General features: G+C 38.9%; 1 protein-coding gene across 3 annotated transcripts in view; it reads right to left on the reverse strand.

The window, feature by feature from the left end:
* Window positions 1–18,109, reverse strand: part of LOC109533395 (ankyrin repeat and BTB/POZ domain-containing protein 2) — a 32,158-nt gene that overhangs the window by 6,331 nt on the left and 7,718 nt on the right. For 2 of the 3 annotated variants that reach the window (XM_048664124.1, XM_048664117.1), the window contains 12 exons: window positions 17,916–18,092; window positions 16,017–16,217; window positions 15,737–15,963; window positions 12,668–12,875; window positions 12,412–12,608; window positions 12,172–12,359; window positions 11,350–11,600; window positions 11,051–11,293; window positions 6,547–6,705; window positions 5,932–6,150; window positions 3,491–3,908; window positions 3,281–3,420 (listed from right to left, as the gene is read on the reverse strand). In XM_048664124.1, the coding sequence (XP_048520081.1) occupies window positions 3,281–3,420; window positions 3,491–3,908; window positions 5,932–6,150; window positions 6,547–6,705; window positions 11,051–11,293; window positions 11,350–11,600; window positions 12,172–12,359; window positions 12,412–12,608; window positions 12,668–12,875; window positions 15,737–15,963; window positions 16,017–16,217; window positions 17,916–18,092 (2,628 nt within the window). The remainder of the gene's footprint in view (window positions 1–3,280; window positions 3,421–3,490; window positions 3,909–5,931; window positions 6,151–6,546; window positions 6,706–11,050; window positions 11,294–11,349; window positions 11,601–12,171; window positions 12,360–12,411; window positions 12,609–12,667; window positions 12,876–15,736; window positions 15,964–16,016; window positions 16,218–17,915; window positions 18,093–18,109) is intronic. The other variant, XM_048664122.1, reaches the window with a different exon arrangement.

Here is an 18,109-nt window from a genome sequence, read left to right on the forward strand (position 1 = left end):
AATGTCTAATTCAAAGCTGCACCAAATCAATCGTCTTCTCACTGGCTTGGGTTTGCAAAAAAATCAGAGGCGTTTCTTTTTTCGGCTATCCAGTGAAAAGTCAATCTATTGAATCCCTGACAGGATAAATCTTGCAAGGCGTAGGCTTTTATTTTTTTACCCGAAAACCGGAAATCGCATGGAAATTTAGCAAGAAACTTTTCTTTACATAATTGATCAAGCTTTGGAAAACAAACGTTTAATTTACGAAAAAGCAGCGGCGTTTATTTTTTATATTTAAAAGTTTGAGTTTGTTAATTATGAGAACTTGACCACTCAAATCCTGCAACTGTAAGACTTTTATTTTTTTTACTCGAAATCTGGTGGTCGCACGAAAAAACTTCAAGAGCCCTTTTCTGTTCCTAATCACTCATAGAACTGGTAGAAAATTTTGTCTTAGAAAAAATCCGGTGCTTAATACATCATTTTCTAGTAAAACTATCCGGTATATGTTTTGCGCACTTAACAACTCGCGGTATGCTTTGCATCTGTTCGACTATCATTTTTTTACGAACACAAAGCTTGAAAATGTCAAGAGATCTTTTCTCTTCTTAATTGATCATATAATTTAAGACAATTTTTTAGTTTAGGAAAAATCCAGGACTTCAGTTTTGTGTATTAAAAGTATCCGGTAAATATTTTTAGCGCTTGGCAGCTTGAATACTGGATTTATTCGACTTTTATTTTTTTTCTCGAACACAAAGCTTTGCACTAAAAAATGTCTAGAAACATTTTATCTTTCTAATTGATAATAGAACTGAGAACTAATTTTTGGTACCGGAAAACTCCGGGAGTTTTCAGTTTTTTATATTCAAAGTATCCGGTATATGTTTTGAGCACTTGACGACTCGAAAGCAGCAACTCCTCGACTTTTGGTATTTTTACTTAAAAGCCGGGCACGGCACAAAAAATACCAAGAGACCTTTTCTCTTGCTAAATAATCAGGAAAGTGGAAACACATTTTCAATTGGAAAAAAACAAGTGGCGTATCACTTTTTTATTTAAAATTATTCTGTGTAATATAAATTTTTTATTCGATATCGAAGGGTGGCAGCAAGAAACCTTCTATCGTCTCAATTAATTGACAATATGGAAATAAGTTTTTATACTTATTAAAAATCAGTGAATTTTAAGTTTTAAGAGAAAACTAGCTAAGATCTGGGCTCAAGCTTCTGGTAAAGCTGTGGCTGCAAGCCTCTGGCAAACCAAATGTTTAAATCCATACATCTATTGTTGTTAACTGGCAAAGCATGAAAAATTCCGGTGGGTTTTCATATAAAAAAACCGCAGAAAGTTGAAATTGAACACTGCATCAAATCAATCTTCTTCCCACTGACTTTCTGGTATTATCCGTGCGGTGTCTTTTTTTTTTATTCAATGGTTCGCCAATTTACTTTGATCAGTTTCTTTTTCCGACCGACGATTCTAAACCGATAGTGTTCACTCATTAAACCATTATCGGATAAACTAGATCATTTTTTATTGAAATGGCTTTAATAGAAGATATGATTTTAAAAGAACCTTTTCTTGGCACTGGAAATTGTCGCATTGAAAACGTCATTTATTTCAATTGGAAGCAAGATTAGATTTTTCAAGGATCCGGCATTTTTCCCAGTTCGAAATTGAAATATGTTTGTAACGTTTTTACCATCCACCCGCCCCCAACCAGTTTAAGAAATTTAACTGTTCTGCTTAAACATTTATGATATTTGATTTCGAGCCTGTCAGCCCTGCCGCTTTCCATTTAACGGGTAATTTATCTGAAATTCCAATATTCGCAGCAAAAATTGCAATTTGTTTTGCGAAAATTAGTGCGTGGACCTCTCAAATGACATTATGACGTGTAAATGCCCGACAAATGTCAATCATATAAAGCTACTAGGACCTTTGACAGGTGTCAAAACAAATTTAAATTTGACAGTGACATGTAGATATTAGGTAAATTTCGAAAGTTTCGGTTAAAAATGAATGCTGTTGGGGACATGAAAAATCGCAGCAATCAAATAATGCAATTAACACGATGTTCGAACAAACAGCACGCCGTTGAGAGCATTCCGTTAATTTATGAATAACCGCCAAAGCCCATGCTTTTGTCAATCATGCAAGCGTCGGATTATCCATGTTCTCCATTACTCTGGAGTTTTCCAGGTCGCCGAATTCGCAGCAATTGATTAATGTCGAGTCGTGTTCGGGGCCCAATGAAAAAAAACTTGCGACATTTTAATGGGATTCTTCTTATTGGCCAATGTTCGGGGAAAAACTATGGAAACTTCGTTGATAATTCCAATTTTTCATGAAAAGAAACCGTTTTTGGCATGCTTGACATTTGACACCCGCCCAACTTTCAGTGTCATCAATATCACACGATTTATGCTCCAAGCACCTGGCAACAGTGGAGCGGATAGTGTAATATGTCGGATTTTTTTCCTCGAAAATAAAGCGTTCTGCAAAAAAAAATCCAGACAGTTTTTCTCTTCCTAATTGATTACACGGTCGGAAAAGAGTTTTTGTGTGAGGAAAACCAGTGGTGGATCATTTTATGATTTAAACTATCATGTGTTGATGATGTGATACCACAATGAGGCAATTTTATTTTTTTACTGCAAAACGGACTGTTTTACCAAAAATGTCAAGAAACATTTTCTCTTCCTAATAGATCAACCATTCATTAACAATTTTTTTTTGAAAAAATCAGTGGCGTATCATATTTTCATTAAAAAGTGTTCCGTGCATCTGAATGTTTCAGCCAACTGACTACGAATACTGCAATGAGTCGATTTTAATTTTTTTCTTCAATAACCGAGCGTCTCACAAAAAAATATAGAAACACGTTTTTTCTTCCAGATAGATCACAGATTCGGACAAAAAAGACAAAAACTAGTTGTAGATAATCGCACATTTGGAAATTTTCTCTAACATCGGGGGCTATAAAAACTTGAAAATTCCCAGAACGTGGGATTGCTCCCATGCAAACACTCTGTAGTAATTAATTTTCCACTGCAGTTTAAATCGGCGATAAGGAAATGAGAGAAACTTGTCAAAGACCAGGTTTAACGGCAGGAAGTTTCCTCAGCGGGCGGAAGCAAGCAGTGCGGGAAACTAAGAATATCAGCTACCTAAGCTGGATGCCTTTCAGCTTTCAAATCCCCAACTTGTCAATTAATTAATTTGCTGCGGTTCTTCTGAGTTGCGACAGCGAAAAATCAAACTGGAGGCTGTGGGGAATTAAGCAAAAGTTTACCTTGCTGTACCGGAAGATATTGAACAGCAACGGCAGACATTCCTGCACAAACTGAGTTCCGTAGTCTTCAGGACATACTTGGAGGAAATCTTGCAATAGCTGATCAATCACACAGTCCAATCGCGCTTCGTGTGCAGCCCCTGAAACAAACCCGAGTTTCACTTGGTTTCTATTCAGTCATCTGCACTCAGCTACATCCAGTCTACACACCTAGTGAATGCATCCAGCAATGCAACGTCCAGGGCACTCCAAGCGTGCGAATCTCTACAGTGATATCCAAGTGATTGTTCTCAGCGCTGTGATACATCGCCTCTTGTAGAGCCTTGATTTGAGGCTTGGTGAACTGGGGCGCGCTGCTCGCTGTTGCTGAGGCCTTCGGCGCTCCTTCAGCCAGCATTTCTTCCAGACTCAGCACCTCTTTGTTGATGGGCATCAGAGGCTGAGCCAGCAACTTCTGAAGAACTACCCTGTGGCCGTGAGCTGCCGCTACCGATAGGGCGCTGTAGCAGCCGCGCTGAGTGGACGCTGAGTAGCTGAGCATGTCTTTGATTTGCGTGGAGAAGAAGGGCTGGGCGCCATGGGCGCATAGAAGTGCCACTATCTCGACGTTGCCGCTCCCACAGGCCACCTAGAAGCAAATAAATTTTTTTAGTTTTACCGAGCGCAACTTTATAAAGTTTTTTTTAATCTGAGTTGATTCCGGCTGAATTTAAAAGTCGAGTGGCTTTAAAGTTATGCAAATTTGGGCGCTTATCGGTCTTCAACAGCAAGGATCAAGCCAAATTAACTGAAAGTTCAAGTTTGGTCCTGAGCTTTTCGCACAGGTAACAATGAAGGATTGACGGCCAATTGATTGAGAATCCGCGATTTAAACTTCGCTAAACTAAAAGCGGAGTGAGGAGTTTTGTGAAGTTCTCACTTTAACTTGGCTTGTTTTTGTGCGGTATTTTGTTTTTAGTTCATGTCCGTCCAAGGCCCGTATATGAGCAGTTGGCTGAGATATCGGAATATGGGTTTCAGTAGTGGATTAAGAAAGCTTTATGCTACACGTGGCGAAAATTTGGTTCTATTCAAGGAAGGCACTGGTGCTGTCAGCATTAATTTTTAAACATTGGGGTGGTTTTGCGCGCTTTTGCATTTGTATATAGTCCAATTCTAAAGACTTCTTCTTTTCTGATTTCTGAGCAATCACTTGAGGTATTATAAAGGGGCTTTGTGAACTGAAGTATTCAGTTTACTTGAGGGGCAAATTTTATTTCTGTCCAAGATCTAGGTCGATCAGAATTAATTTTTAAGCTTTGGAGTGTTTTTGAGCAGTTTTTCATTTTTACATTATACATTTCTCATGACGATTTCTGAGTAACTAGTTAAGATATTGGACTGAGGTTACCAGTACTCGATAAACAGGGGCTCTGTTTACAAGTAGTGTGAATATGGTTCGAGTGAAGATACTGAGCACATCAGAATGAATTTTTAAACTTTGGAGGATTTTTGCGCGGATTTCCATTTTTCCATCGTTAACTTCTAAAGACGATTTCTCAGCAATAAGTCGGGATATCGAAAAGTGGATTTCAAACCTTTATAGCGAATCACTCAGTTTATATATGGTGCAAGTTGCAAATCATATTAGACACTCGCACCATCAGAATCAATTTTTAAACTTTGAAGTGTTTTTGGGCGGTTTTTCTTTTTGACATCAGGAACATCTGAAGACGATTTCTGAGCAACTAGTCAGGATTTTGAAGTGAGTAATCCAGCGCCTGACAGAAAAATCTTTATTTTATGTGCACTGTAAATTTAATTCTGTTGAAAGCATTGATACCATCAGAATACATTTTTAAACTTTGCAATATTTTTGAGCTGCTTTTCGTTTTTACGTCATAAACTTCTAAAGATGATTTTGAGTAATTAGTCAGAATAAGAGTTTAAGCACTCAATAAACAGACATTGAGTTCACACCTGGAGTAAATTTTGTAGCAGGAAAGTCATTAACACATAGAGAACAAATTTTTTAACTTTGGAGTGTTTCTGCGCGGTTTTTCAATTTTACATCATCCATCTTGACATAAAATTTTTGAGCAACAGAATAAGATATGGGAATGAGTGTTTCTGAACTTGATTAAAAAAGCCTCAATTTCAATTTGGTGTAAACTGGGTTCCATCCAAAGAACGGATGCCATCGGAATGAATTTGTAAACTTCAGGGAGTTTTAGCGCAATTTTGTATTTCAACATCATGCACTTCTAAATACGATTTCTAAGCAGCTAGGCAATAAATTGAAATAGGGGTTTAAGGGCTGGATATCGAAAGATTCAATTGACCTGTAGTGTTAAATTGGTTCGATTCAAAGCAATGCTGCCATTAAAATGAATTTAAAAACTGAAGATTTTTTGGGCCGTTTTCCATTTTTACATCTACACTTCTAAAGACGATTTCTGACTAACTAGTAGAGCTATCGGAATAAAAATTCCAGAACTCGATAACAATGCTTTGCATTAGATGCAGTTAAAATTTGGTTCATTTTGCGAATTTATCAGTCACATAAGAAATTCTTGAACTGGTCAACTCCAATCTCCCAACACCTGTTTTCAACTCAACTGCGAAATTACTAAAAATGTGAATTTGCTTAGATTATCCTGCTGAAAAACTACCTGTAGAGGAGTTAGAGTGATTTTCTCCTCGCTGGCAGTGGCGCCGCCTTCGACATTAGCGCCCCTTTCCAGAAGCGCCCGGGCGCATCTCACGTGCCCTTTGGAGGCCGCATAAGTTAACGCTGTCCAGTGCTGGTTTTCCCCATTAACTGCCACGAAATGCGGTGAAGATGGAGAAGGAGTTTCCGTGTCCAGTGAAGCGCCAGCATCAAGAAGAGCCTGGAAATTTAAACAGTTATTCAGAGAAAAGGTTATTGAAAGTAACCGGAGATAATTGAAGGGCGCCGACTGATAAACATTAATAAAAGCCCCTGCTGAGAGTAAAGTAACTCTTATTTTCGTAAAGTTGTAAACCAAGGGCGAAAGCCAAATGTATCGTAAATGAGGCGCTTGGGAATCATTAAGTGAAACTTTCAGCCGCATTCGCGCAAACACCAAAGTTTTATTGATAACAACACTTAAAAACCTCTCCTGTCTCTAAGCGGTTGAGTTATTCAAGTTACTCCAAAGAAATAACAATGGTTAATTGGGCGAATTTCTCAAAATTGCCTAGATGTTTATATAAACAACTCTCCATTCAAATTAAACCTAAATAAACTGTTTGAAAGCACTTACAATGAGGGTGGTTTCGTCATTATGAACAGCAGCCAGCATTAGAGCCGTGTGTCCCTGGGGATTTAACGTATCCAGACGTGTGGAAACAGGAAGAAGCGTCACAGCTTGCTGGATCAGCTCTGGGCGGCCTGTTAGCATCAAGCGAAAAGCCAATTCGACCTGGAATGTATTCGCTTCATTATTCTGGATCAGAAAGAGATTACTTAGAGCATGTGTTTTGGGGTCTATTTGGTCTCCAGAATTTTTGTTTTTATTAGTTTACTGTAAAAAGTCCGCTAGAAACGACGGAAGTTCTTTAAAATTGATCAGGCAATTAATTTGAAATTGGAAAAAATTGGGACAACATTGCAACATTGCTTTGTTTAAAAATTATACTTATATAATATCGATACCGAAAAAGAGGCAGTTAATTTGGGAAATACATATATTCAGGAAATATAAATTTTCAAATAATCGCGTCGTCAAAATTCGCCATTGTGCATTTCTGCATTTAAAAAATTGTAGCTTCTACGCCAGCAAAGATTGATCAGCGCAAATTTGGTAATACATTTGAGACACCCGTGGGAAAGTACGCAAAAAATTTCGCTTATTTTACTATACACATTGAGGAATTATAAATCTTCAAAAATTTCAATTTTCGCAATTGTGCATTTCTTCATTTGGAAAATCGTAGCTATTGAATCAAAAGCCATTGACGGCCTAAACTTTACAAATATATTTGGGACACCCGTGTGCCAAATTGCTGAACAATCTACCTGAATTTCAAATGCACATTGAGGAATTATAAATCTTCAAAAATTAATCTCATCAAAATGTCATAGTTCGCTCTTGTGCTTTTTTCCATTTGAAAAATTATAACTCCTGAACCCAAAGAGATGGAACAATGAAAGTTTGTAATTATATTTCGGACCTCGGGGACCATGCAAATGCAAAGTATTTTTAATTTAGTTTTGAATACACGTTGAAGAATTATAGAATTTCAAAAATTGATCTCATAACAAAATGAGAATTTTCGTGATGTGCATTTCTTCATCTGAAAAATTCTAGCTTCTCAACCAGACAAGATTGAACTGCGAAAATGTGAGACTATATTTGAGAGACTTGTGCGTCAATTGTCAAAAAAAATTACTTAGTTTGAAAAGCACATTACAAAATTAGAAATTTTCAAACATTGATCTTGTCAAAATGTGTTTATTCGCTTTTCAGTATTTAAAAAATTCTAACTTCTAAACCAAAAAAGATTGAAGGGCGCAGCTCTAAAAATGCCTTTGAGACATCCACGCATCAATATTCTAAAAATTTCCCGTAATTTAAAGATCACATTTTTGAAAATTGATCTCGTCAAAATGTGAGATTTCGCATTGGTGCATGTCTTCATTTGAAAAATTCTAGATTCTAAATTCGAGGAGATTCAAAGACACACGTTTGTAAATATATTTGAGACATCCGAGCCTTGTTAAATTGAGATTTCACTTGCATTTAATTACACATTGAGAAATAACAAAATTTCAAAAAATTACCGCGTCACAAAGTGAGTGTTGTTAATGGTACATTTCTTCAGTTAAAAAATTGTACCTGCTGAACCAAAAAAGATTGAACGATGAAAGTTTGGAAGTGTATTCGAAATACCCGTGTGATAAGGCGTAAAAAAATCACTTAATTTGCAAAAGACCTTGAGGAATTATGAATTTTCAAAAATTAATGACGTCAAAATGTGATTATTTGCAATTGTGCATTCTTCCATTTGAAAAATTATAACTTCTAAACAAAACAAGATTCAACGGCACGCGTTTGCTGTTATATTTGGGACACCCTTGTGTCAATTTTCGAAAAATTTCAAATAATTGGGAAAGCCCAAAATTTCGAAAATTGATCTTGCCATACAGATTATTCACTTGGGCATTTGTTCATTAAAAAACTTGTAGCTTCTAAACCGAAAGTGATTCAAGTTGAAATTTTGCATTTGTATATGAAAATTGCGAAAGTTTGACTTATTTTCGAGAGCTCATGGTAGATTTGGAAATTTTCAAATATCAACGATTAGCCAAAATTAATTGCCGCCAAACTCTGGATTTTAAAGACCATTTGACAATCTTTTCCTCAAAACCCGTCGCAGATACACAAAAAATATTAGAAAAAAAATTATACATAAAACAAAAAATTCGATTATCTTTGAAAAAATCGCCACAGAGGCACTGCAGCAAACTGAGGCAGCAAAAGGGAGAACCCAACTGTTCCAAATATCTGATACCCGAAAGGCAAAAAAATTGAAAAACTCTTGCCGTAAACTACGTAATTTACAACCCCATACGCTTACCTGGGCATAAAACGTCCTACCTTCATATATAAGCCTATAAAACGATTCCAAATAGGCACTATGCTACATTAGCGGATATAAAAATGCATAAAAGGCTGTCATAAAGCGAATATAGCAGCATAAAATCAATATGACGGTTTAAAGATCAGTCAAAACCTGGTTCTTCGAGTTTTCCTGAAATAGATTGCATCAAGGCAGGACAAAACCGAACGGTTTCCCGAATGCGAAGTGAAACTGACGGCAAATGCCCGACTAAAACATCAACGGCATTTATTTTACATCAGTTCGTTTGATGTTGCAGCAAAAGAGTAATTTCCGCTTCGAATCTCTACGTCGTAAGTGCTTTAGTTTCAACGCGAAACCAACTAGCATATGGAGATTCGAATTTTCAATTAGGAAAAACGACAACGAGCTCAACTACAGCCATTTCCATGTGAGTAATGTTTTATTTAAGAATCCCACGTAAATAAACCGAGACGTCGCTTCAAAGCCGATTAGAAGAAACTGCCAGGACTTTCAGTAAGCACTGCATTTTTTTTGCCTCTGTGTACATAGAGGATTCGTCTCATTTTATGCATGTTGGTCAAAACCTCGGTTAAAAGAATCGGATAACTTTCTAGACGTTTTTTGCCACCCTGTATAGCGAAGTTGCGTTAATTTTTTTGAAGTCATCAATTAATGTGCACCTAAAAAGATGTTTTGCTGAAAAACTCCCAGAGCAACCCCTTTTGAGATATCGGCAATTAAATCATGCGCTTGTCAGTCGCATTAAGACAATTGGAGAGCATTCAAATGGCTCCAACTTTTTTCGCACAGTTTATATCAATGTTGAGTTTAATTTTTTGAAGGCGCCAATTAATGTAGACCCCAAAAAGGTCTTTTTCTCAAATACTCTCAGAGCAACTGTTTTCGAGATATCAGCAATTGTAGTTTGCACTTCATAGTCGCTTTTAGAGACTCCAAGAACGCTCTAAAGGTATGTTCGCATCCAAACTTTTTTCGCACAGTGTATATCAATGTTAAGTTAAATTTTTTGATGGCGCCAGTTAATGTGGTCAAAAGAAGGTCTTTTTCTTAAAAATTCTCAGAGCAACCGCTTTTGAAATATCCGCAATTAATGCTCGCGCTTCTCAATCGACTGCAGAGAATGAAAGAACTCCCGGAAGGCATGTTTGCATTAAAATGACTCTAACTTTTTTCGCACAGTGCATATCGAAGTTGAGCTTAATTTTGAGAAGGCGCCAATTAATGAGGACCAAAAAAGGGCTTTTTCTCAACAACTCTCAGCGCAACTGTTTTCGAGATATCAGCAATTGAAGTTTGCGCTTCACAGTCGCTTTTAGAGACTCCAGGAACGCTCTAAAGGTATGTTCGCATCCAAACTTTTTTCGCACAGTGTATATCGATGTTAAGTTAAATTTTTTGAAGGCGCCAATTAATGTGGTCCAAAAAAGGTATTTTTCTCAAAAACTCTCAGAGCAGCCGATTTTCAAATATCCGCAATTAAAGCTCGCGCTTCGCAATCGACTGCAGAGAAGGCAAGAACTCCCGGAAGGCATGTTTGCATTAAAATGACTCTAACTTTTTTCGCACAGTGCATATCGAAGTTGAGCTTAATTTTGAGAAGGCGCCAACTAATGAGGACCAAAAAAGAGCTTTTTCGCAACAACTCTCAGCGCAACTGTTTTCGAGATATCAGCAATTGAAGTTTGCGCTTCACAGTCGCTTTTAGAGCCTCCAAGAACGCTCTAAAGGTATGTTCGCATCCAAACTTTTTTCGCACAGTGTATATCGATGTTAGGTTAAATTTTTTGAAGGCGCCAATTAATGTGGTCCAAAAAAGGTATTTTTCCCAAAAACTCTCAGAGCAGCCGATTTTCAAATATCCGCAATTAAAGCTCGCGCTTCGCAATCGACTGCAGAGAAGGCAAGAACTCCCGGAAGGCATGTCTGCATTCAAATGACTCTAACTTTTTTCGCACTGTATGTATCGAGCTCCGGTTCGATTTTTTAAATACACCGATCGATGAAGACCAAAAAAGGTCTCCAGCTCAGAAACTGTTAGAGCAACCGTTTTTGAGATATGGACGATTCTAACTTGCACTTCTCAGTGGCGTTATAGAAAAATAAGCAGTTGAAGAAACGAAGGCATTTTTGAACAGATAAAAGCAATAAGAATTTCCTCACCTGAATTTGCTTGGTGGCCTCCACCTGATCCTCCTCATTGCCATTATTCCGCCTCACTCTAACTGCCTCTTCACCCAACGCCCTCACAGGACAATCGACTCCAGGCAACAGCAATCGGGCAGCCTGCATAATGTCGTCTTTATCCAGAATTGCTGCAAATCGATGTTCTCCGTGAGCTGTCGCCACTCTTAGCCATTCAACTAGAGGAGGAAGGACCACATAGGCGCGCTCATAGCACAGTTCCTGCAAACCTCTGCGATTGAGCAGGAGTTTCCACAACAAGAACAGAAAGATACTACCTGAACAGCACTAGAGTTTCCCTGATCTCCATGCTCGAGCTGCGAACATCTCATGAAATAGAACAAGGTGCTGATGGCTTTCGGACATAGAGGAATGCGGGGCTTCATTCGACCAATCAGGTCTTGGAGTTCTTGCAAAGAGCCTACGCAGGTGGTCATGAGGGAGGTTTCAGGAGGGCCAGCCGACCGGCCGGAGTCTCGGCCCGAACTTACTGAAGACACTGAAGCCCAACGAGGAAGGGCCAAAGCACCTAAAGACTTGTTTTTGAAACCCCTGCTTGGGACGCAAGTTATGTTATGTGAAACTGAGCTTTTTTGCTTTTTGGGCGGGAAAGATGGGAAAATGCCATATGGCTCATGTGGGATTGGAAAGGCGTAAAATTTCCAGTTAGTTTGCAGTTAGTCTGGGACTCCCCTGAGTTCGCAGGGCAAAATCCTGGCTATTAAAAGGGGTGAAAGTTATAGTTAAAGCTTCGTATTTACCAGAGAAAAATCAGCTCAAAGCCACAGAATAAATGTTTGCTTTAAAAATGAAAAGTCCCTTTGCCGCCTAATGAAGCGGATGTTTCGATACACAAATTTGACTGAGTGGTCTCGTTTTTCATTGGCCGGAATCCTGCAACCAACTCCCATATAAAAAATTAGCCAGTTTCCCCCCGGTTGCCAGCTCAATTCGTTCTAATGCCTGCACAACGCATTAATTCCAGAACCGCATTTTAGTGAACCGGGCTTTTTCCCCTTTAGCCTAATTGAGCTGCTGCAATTGTTGGCATTTCCTTTTAAGCTCAGCCTGCCGAATTAATGAGCGATTTTGCTATATACCTGATGCAATCCGGCCGGCGTTAAGATGGGCGTAGGGCTGCAACAGCCCCCACAAGTCCCCATTGTTGGCAATCGCATGTTCCAGCAAAGTGGCCGTTAGATTAACATCCGAATCGCTTGGAAGACATTGAAGCAGGATTTCTTCCAGAAGATTCTCAATGCCTGCGCACAGATAAACTGCTGCATATCTGGAAATTGGTCTGGATCTTCAACCGGTTTGCCAACAAAATCTCAACTCACTCATGAATGAATCTGGTTAGATTCACGTCCTTCATCCATCTATGGAAGCGGCCCACTTGCATTTGTAGGCCGGCTCTAGAAGACTTGCTCTGTTTCAACGTACAGTCGCCGGATACAGCCAGCATGGCTGCAGCTCTTAGGCAGGCTTTGATGCAGGAATCGGCCAGAGGCGGACACAGGACTATTCTAAAGGAAATCTTCAATACAACAATTAGCCTGGTTGGTCCTCACTTGCAGATGGTTTCAAGCAACTCACAGTGATGTCGTGCTTTGTACAGATGCCCAAAGTGGAGGATAGTCTTTGAGTTTCGCGGCCCATCCGCACCAGGGCGCGTTGCAGCAGATACGAAAGTCTTGGAATAGTCTCAACACTCACTCGAGCCATGTGCTCTTTACAACGGCCAGACTGCAGGACTCGCAGAATGCAATGGTTGCTCCAAGGCAAATGCTGCAGCTCAACTAGTCTGGAAATCAGATGTTGCTTCAGTTTTTACAGGGTGTTTTGATTTGGAGTTGGACAACGATTTAAGGGTAAGCTGGCATTCAACTGGCTCTAAAAAAGTTTCCACCCTGTATGTGGATGTTGGTTTTGATTTTTTGGAGTCCTCGGTCAAGGCTGAAGAAAAAAGGTATCCTAGTCGAAATCTCTCGGACTAACTGTTTTTGAGATATAAGAAGTTAAACTTGCTATCTCAGCCGTGTTTGGAGAACAGAAGGCACTGAAAGGCATGTCTGCATTCAATTGGCCATAACTTTTTTTCGGTAGTCTCTATCAAAGCCCCGGTTAACTTTTTTGTATACCAGATTCACATGAAGCAAAAAGGTTTCGTAGTTAAAATTTGTCAGAGCAGCTGTTTTCGAGATATCGACAGCTAAAACGGGTGTTTCCCAGTTGCGGTTAAGAACTCATTATGGTTGAATTCAATTCGTTCTAACTTTTTTTGTGCCGTATATATCAAGGTATCTTTTGATTTCTTTGGATGTCCGATCCATGTGGAACATAAAAGGTAATTTGCGCAAAATTCCGTAGAGCGATTGCTTTTGAGATATCGGCATTTGAAACTTAAGTCCGTCAGTCGCATTAAGGAGCATCTTTTAAATTGCTCTAACTTTTTTGGTCACTATGTACATCGAGGTTTTGTTTCATTTTTTTATCGCTTTTATCAATGTTCAACAGAAAAGGTTCTTTAGTCAAAATATGTCAAAGCAATTGATGTTTTTCAGGCGCATTAAAAAGAACTTTTTAAAAGGAGGTTTGTTTGCATTCAATTCGCTCTAACTTTTTTTAGGCAGCATATATCGAGATTATTGTATGGTTTGTTGAATCCTTGATTAATGTGGAACATAAAAGGCATTTTGCTCAATCTTCCGTAGAGCGATTACTTTCGAGATATCGACACTTAAAACTTATGTACATCAGTCGCATTAAAGAGCATTTTTTAAATTGCTGTAACTTCTTTAACCACTGTGTACATCGAGGTCTCGTTTGATTTTTTTTTTCATTTTTATCAATATTGCACATAAAAGGTTCCTTAGCCAAAAAATGTCAAAGTAATTCGTGTTTATTCAGGCGCATTAAAAGAAACTCTTTAAAAGTATGTTTGTTTGCATTCAATTCGCTTTAATTTTTTTTTGGGCAGCATACATCGATGTTTTTGCACGGTTTTTTGTATCCTCGATTCATGTGGAACATAAAATCTATTTTGCTCAAAATTCCGTATAGCGATTGCTTTCTAGATATCGGCATTTAAAACTTATGTCCGTCAGTCGCATTTAAGAGCATTTTTTACTTTATTCTGACTTTTTTGGTCACTGTGTACATCGAGGTTTCGTTTGATTTTATTGAACAGAAAGGATTCCTTAGTCGAAATATGTTAGAGCAATTAACGTTTTTCAGGCGCGTTAAGAACTCGCTAAAAGTATGTTTGTTTGCATTCCTGATGAAATGAAATGAATGAAAGATTCCTTCATTCAATTCGCTCTAACTTTTTTTGAGCCGCAAATATCAAGGTTTTGTATGATGCTTTTGAATGCACGATTCATGTGGAACATAAAAGGTATTTTAGTTGAAATCTCTCAAAGCAATTCTTGTGGAGATATCGACATTTTAAAATTCACATCTGTCAGCCGCGTTAAGGAGAACTATTAAAATTGTGCAATCAAAAAAGCTCTCTTAGTTGAAATCTGTCAGAGCAACTGCTTTTGAGATATCGGCAATTAAACCCGGTGTTTCTGCGGTGCGTTAAGACGAACCCTTTAAAAGTATGTATGTTTGCATTCAATTCGCTCTAACTTTTTCTTCGTTTAATTTATTCAAGCTCTGTTTAGTTTTGTTGAATGTCTAGTCCATGCGAGACAAAAAAGGTATTTTACTCGAAGTCTGGCAGACCAATGGTTTTGGAGATATCGGCATTTAAATTTAGTGACTGTCACTTGCATTAATTCCAACTACATATTTGTCTGCGTTCAATTTGCTCTAACTTTTTTGGCACCGTTTACATCATTTTAGTTTGTTAACGCCCATTTTAAAATGGAATAAAAAAGTATTGAAGTCAAAATCTCCCAGAGCAGCTCTTTTTTAAATATCGGCAGCTAAACCTAGTGCTTCTCCCTCTCGTTATAAATTCGCTCTAACTCTTGAAAACGACACGTTGACGGGAGGTGCTGCTCGCTTTCCCAATTTTTTCAAACAATTTTGCACGATTTTTCCTAAATCGCACTTGATTTAATAAAAACCAACAAATACCGTTTCATACAAAAAGTCCCATTTGGGATATCCATTTAACCGAAACGACGCCTGGTTTTTTTCTGGCATAAAATGAAAATGTCCGCAAAGAAATGATAAAAGCTCAGTTTTACAAATAGGATGGTAATATAAGCGTTGGATATGAAGGCATTAGATGTGCAAGAGGCACGTACGGGGGGTGTGAACTTTATATTAAGTAATTCGCACCACTCCCTGGTAACTTATTCTGGATCTTTTCATTCGGCATAGACTTTTATATCCGAGGCGGCATGTTGCAAGAATTCCAATTGCAAATAGTTTGCAAACCGAGTTTATTCTGGCAGTTTTGCTAAGCAAACGAGCAGAATAATAGTGGGATTGTTGTTTCCGTATCACTTGAAAAATAGCAATTCCCGAGTTTAAATTTGTTTATTTATTTGCTGAATTTCCGAAACTTCTCCTCGCCTCGAGGTTATTGCGAGCGCGACTAGTAAATATGGGATGAACATTAAAAACGATGGCAAGTTTCCAACTAGTAAAGACCTTCGAGTTCTTCAAATGCCAAAAGTTTCCTCTTCTTGCCCCCAATTCCGGACTTACCTATTATGCGAATCAACCCAAACAAACTCATCAGCGCTGGTAACATTGGTGTTGATCGTCTCCAGAGAAGAATGTCGCATCAGACGCCTGATCGCCGGTTCTGAGCTTTCTGAGCCGGCGCTCACGCTCGAATAGGTGCTGGTCGAAGTGTGCGATCTCAAAGTCAACTGTTGCAATGCGAGCTTGATGTCCTCCAAGCCTCCAGAGCCGGACCATGGAACGTGCAACTGAAACGCATGTTTCTCCTTCAATTCTTCCTGCAATCGATCGTAACTGTTACCCTTGCAGGCGTAGCCCGATGCCTGGATCGGCCATGTTGGGCAGCCAGTTTGCTTCTGATTGGCTTCTGGATCATCACTCCGGCATTTAATCGCTCATTTCCTGCGCTAACTGCATCTCTGGGCGAGCTGTGTCCAGTATCAGACATGCTTGCATGGCCAGATGACCGATTTTCATCTGAAGAACTGTTGTTGCTTTGCTGCTAAATAATAATAATTTAAAAAACTTTAATGGCCAAACACCCCGTATCGTTTTCTCAGTGAAAAATTTCACTGAGTTCCAGAAAAATTAACGGAGGAAGTCCAAGAGATTTTGAAAGAAGTTTTATTGAGCATGTTGGCATTAAACTGGCTGTAACTTTTTGAGTACCCGGTATACTGATGTGGGGTTTCAATTTTTGGAGTCCCCAATAATGTCAGTCAAAAACAGTGTCTTGCTCAAAAACGCTCAGGGCAATTGTTTTGGAGGTATCGCCAGGAACTTGCGTCTTTCAGAGGCGTCGAGTTAATAAACACACTCGCTGAGGTATGTTTGGATTTTTGGCGGTAACTTTTTTGTCACCGTGTGTATCAAGGTTCTGTTATATCAGATTGGAGACTCAATCAATGGGGAACAAAAAATCTGTTTTTGTCGAAACCCGTTAGAGCGATGATTTTTGAGATATCGCCAGTTAAACTTGTGTCTCTCAGTGGCGTTAAGTGAATAAACGAGCTTTAGAGCTATGTTTGGATTCAATTGCCGGTAACTTTATTGGACCCGTGTAAATCACAGTTTTAACATGTTCTATTGGAGCTCTGGTTAATGGGGAAGAAAAAAGGTGTGTTAGTCGAATTCTCTCAGAGCGATTATTTTTGATATATTGCCAGTTGAACTTGCGTCTCTCAGTGGCGTTAAGTGAATAAACGAGCTTTAGAGCTACGTTTGGATTCAATTGCCGGTAACTTTATTGGCCCCGTGTACATCACAGTTTTAACATGTTCTATTGGAGCTCTGGTTAATGGGGAACAAAAAAAGTGTGTTAGTCGAATTCTCTCAGAGCGATGATTTTTGAGATATCGCCAGTTGAACTTGCGTGTCCCAGTGGCGTTAATAAACGAGGTCTCTAGAGGTATGTTTGGATTCAATTGGCTCTAACTTTTTTTTCCACCGTGCATATGAGGGTTGCGATATGATTTGATGGAGCCCTAATTAATGGAGATTCAAAAAGGTGTTTTTGTCGAATACTCTCAGAGCGATGATTTTTGATATATCGCCAGTTGAACTTGCGTCTCTCAGTGGCGTTAAGTGAATAAACGAGCTTTAGAGCTATGCTTGGATTCAATTGGCGGTAACTTTATTTGCCCCGTGTGGATTACAATTTTAATATGTTTGATTGAAGCCACGATTATTGGGGAACAAAAAAGGTGTTTTGATCGAATCCTCTCAGAGCGATGATTTCTGAGATATAGCCAGTTGAACTTGCGTCTCTCAGTGGCGTTAAGTGAATAAACTAGCTCTAGAGGCATGTTTGGATTCATTTGACGGTAACTTTATTGGCCCTGTGTGTATCACGGTTTTAATATGTTTTATTGTAGTCCCGCTTGTTGGGGAACAAAAAAGGTGTTTTGGTCGAATCCTCTTAGAGTGATCATTTTTGAGATATCGCCAGTTGAACTTGCGTGACCCAGTGGCGTTAATAAACACGCTCTCTAGAGGTATGGTTGGATTCAATTGGCTCTAACTTTTTTTGCCCCGTGTATATGAGGGTTGTGATATGTTTTGGTGGAGTCTCGATCAATGGAGATTCAAAAAGATGTTTTGGTCGAAACCTCTCAGAGCGATGATTTTCGAGACAACTGCAGTTAAAACGACAACTTTCCCCAAATGTACATCACTGAACAAAAACGTCGGAGTTATTTACCTGCAATCTGAGTTCTTGCACACTAACGTGATAGTGTTTCCTGCCTGATACCATGCGATGCTCGTCACCTGAGTTAAAATCGCCTCCAAATTTTGACGCTAGCTGGTTCTGAGCAATTCTCAAGTTCCCAAAGGCGTGTCCAGGGCCCTTGTTCGGTCCAGTGTCCCGCTCTGGAACCTGAGGAAAACTGCAGC

Source organism: Dendroctonus ponderosae, unplaced genomic scaffold (assembly GCF_020466585.1).
Source record: "Dendroctonus ponderosae isolate FM_Combo_2020 unplaced genomic scaffold, Dpon_F_20191213v2 Dpon_F_20191213_1, whole genome shotgun sequence".
NCBI lineage: Eukaryota > Metazoa > Arthropoda > Insecta > Coleoptera > Curculionidae > Dendroctonus > Dendroctonus ponderosae.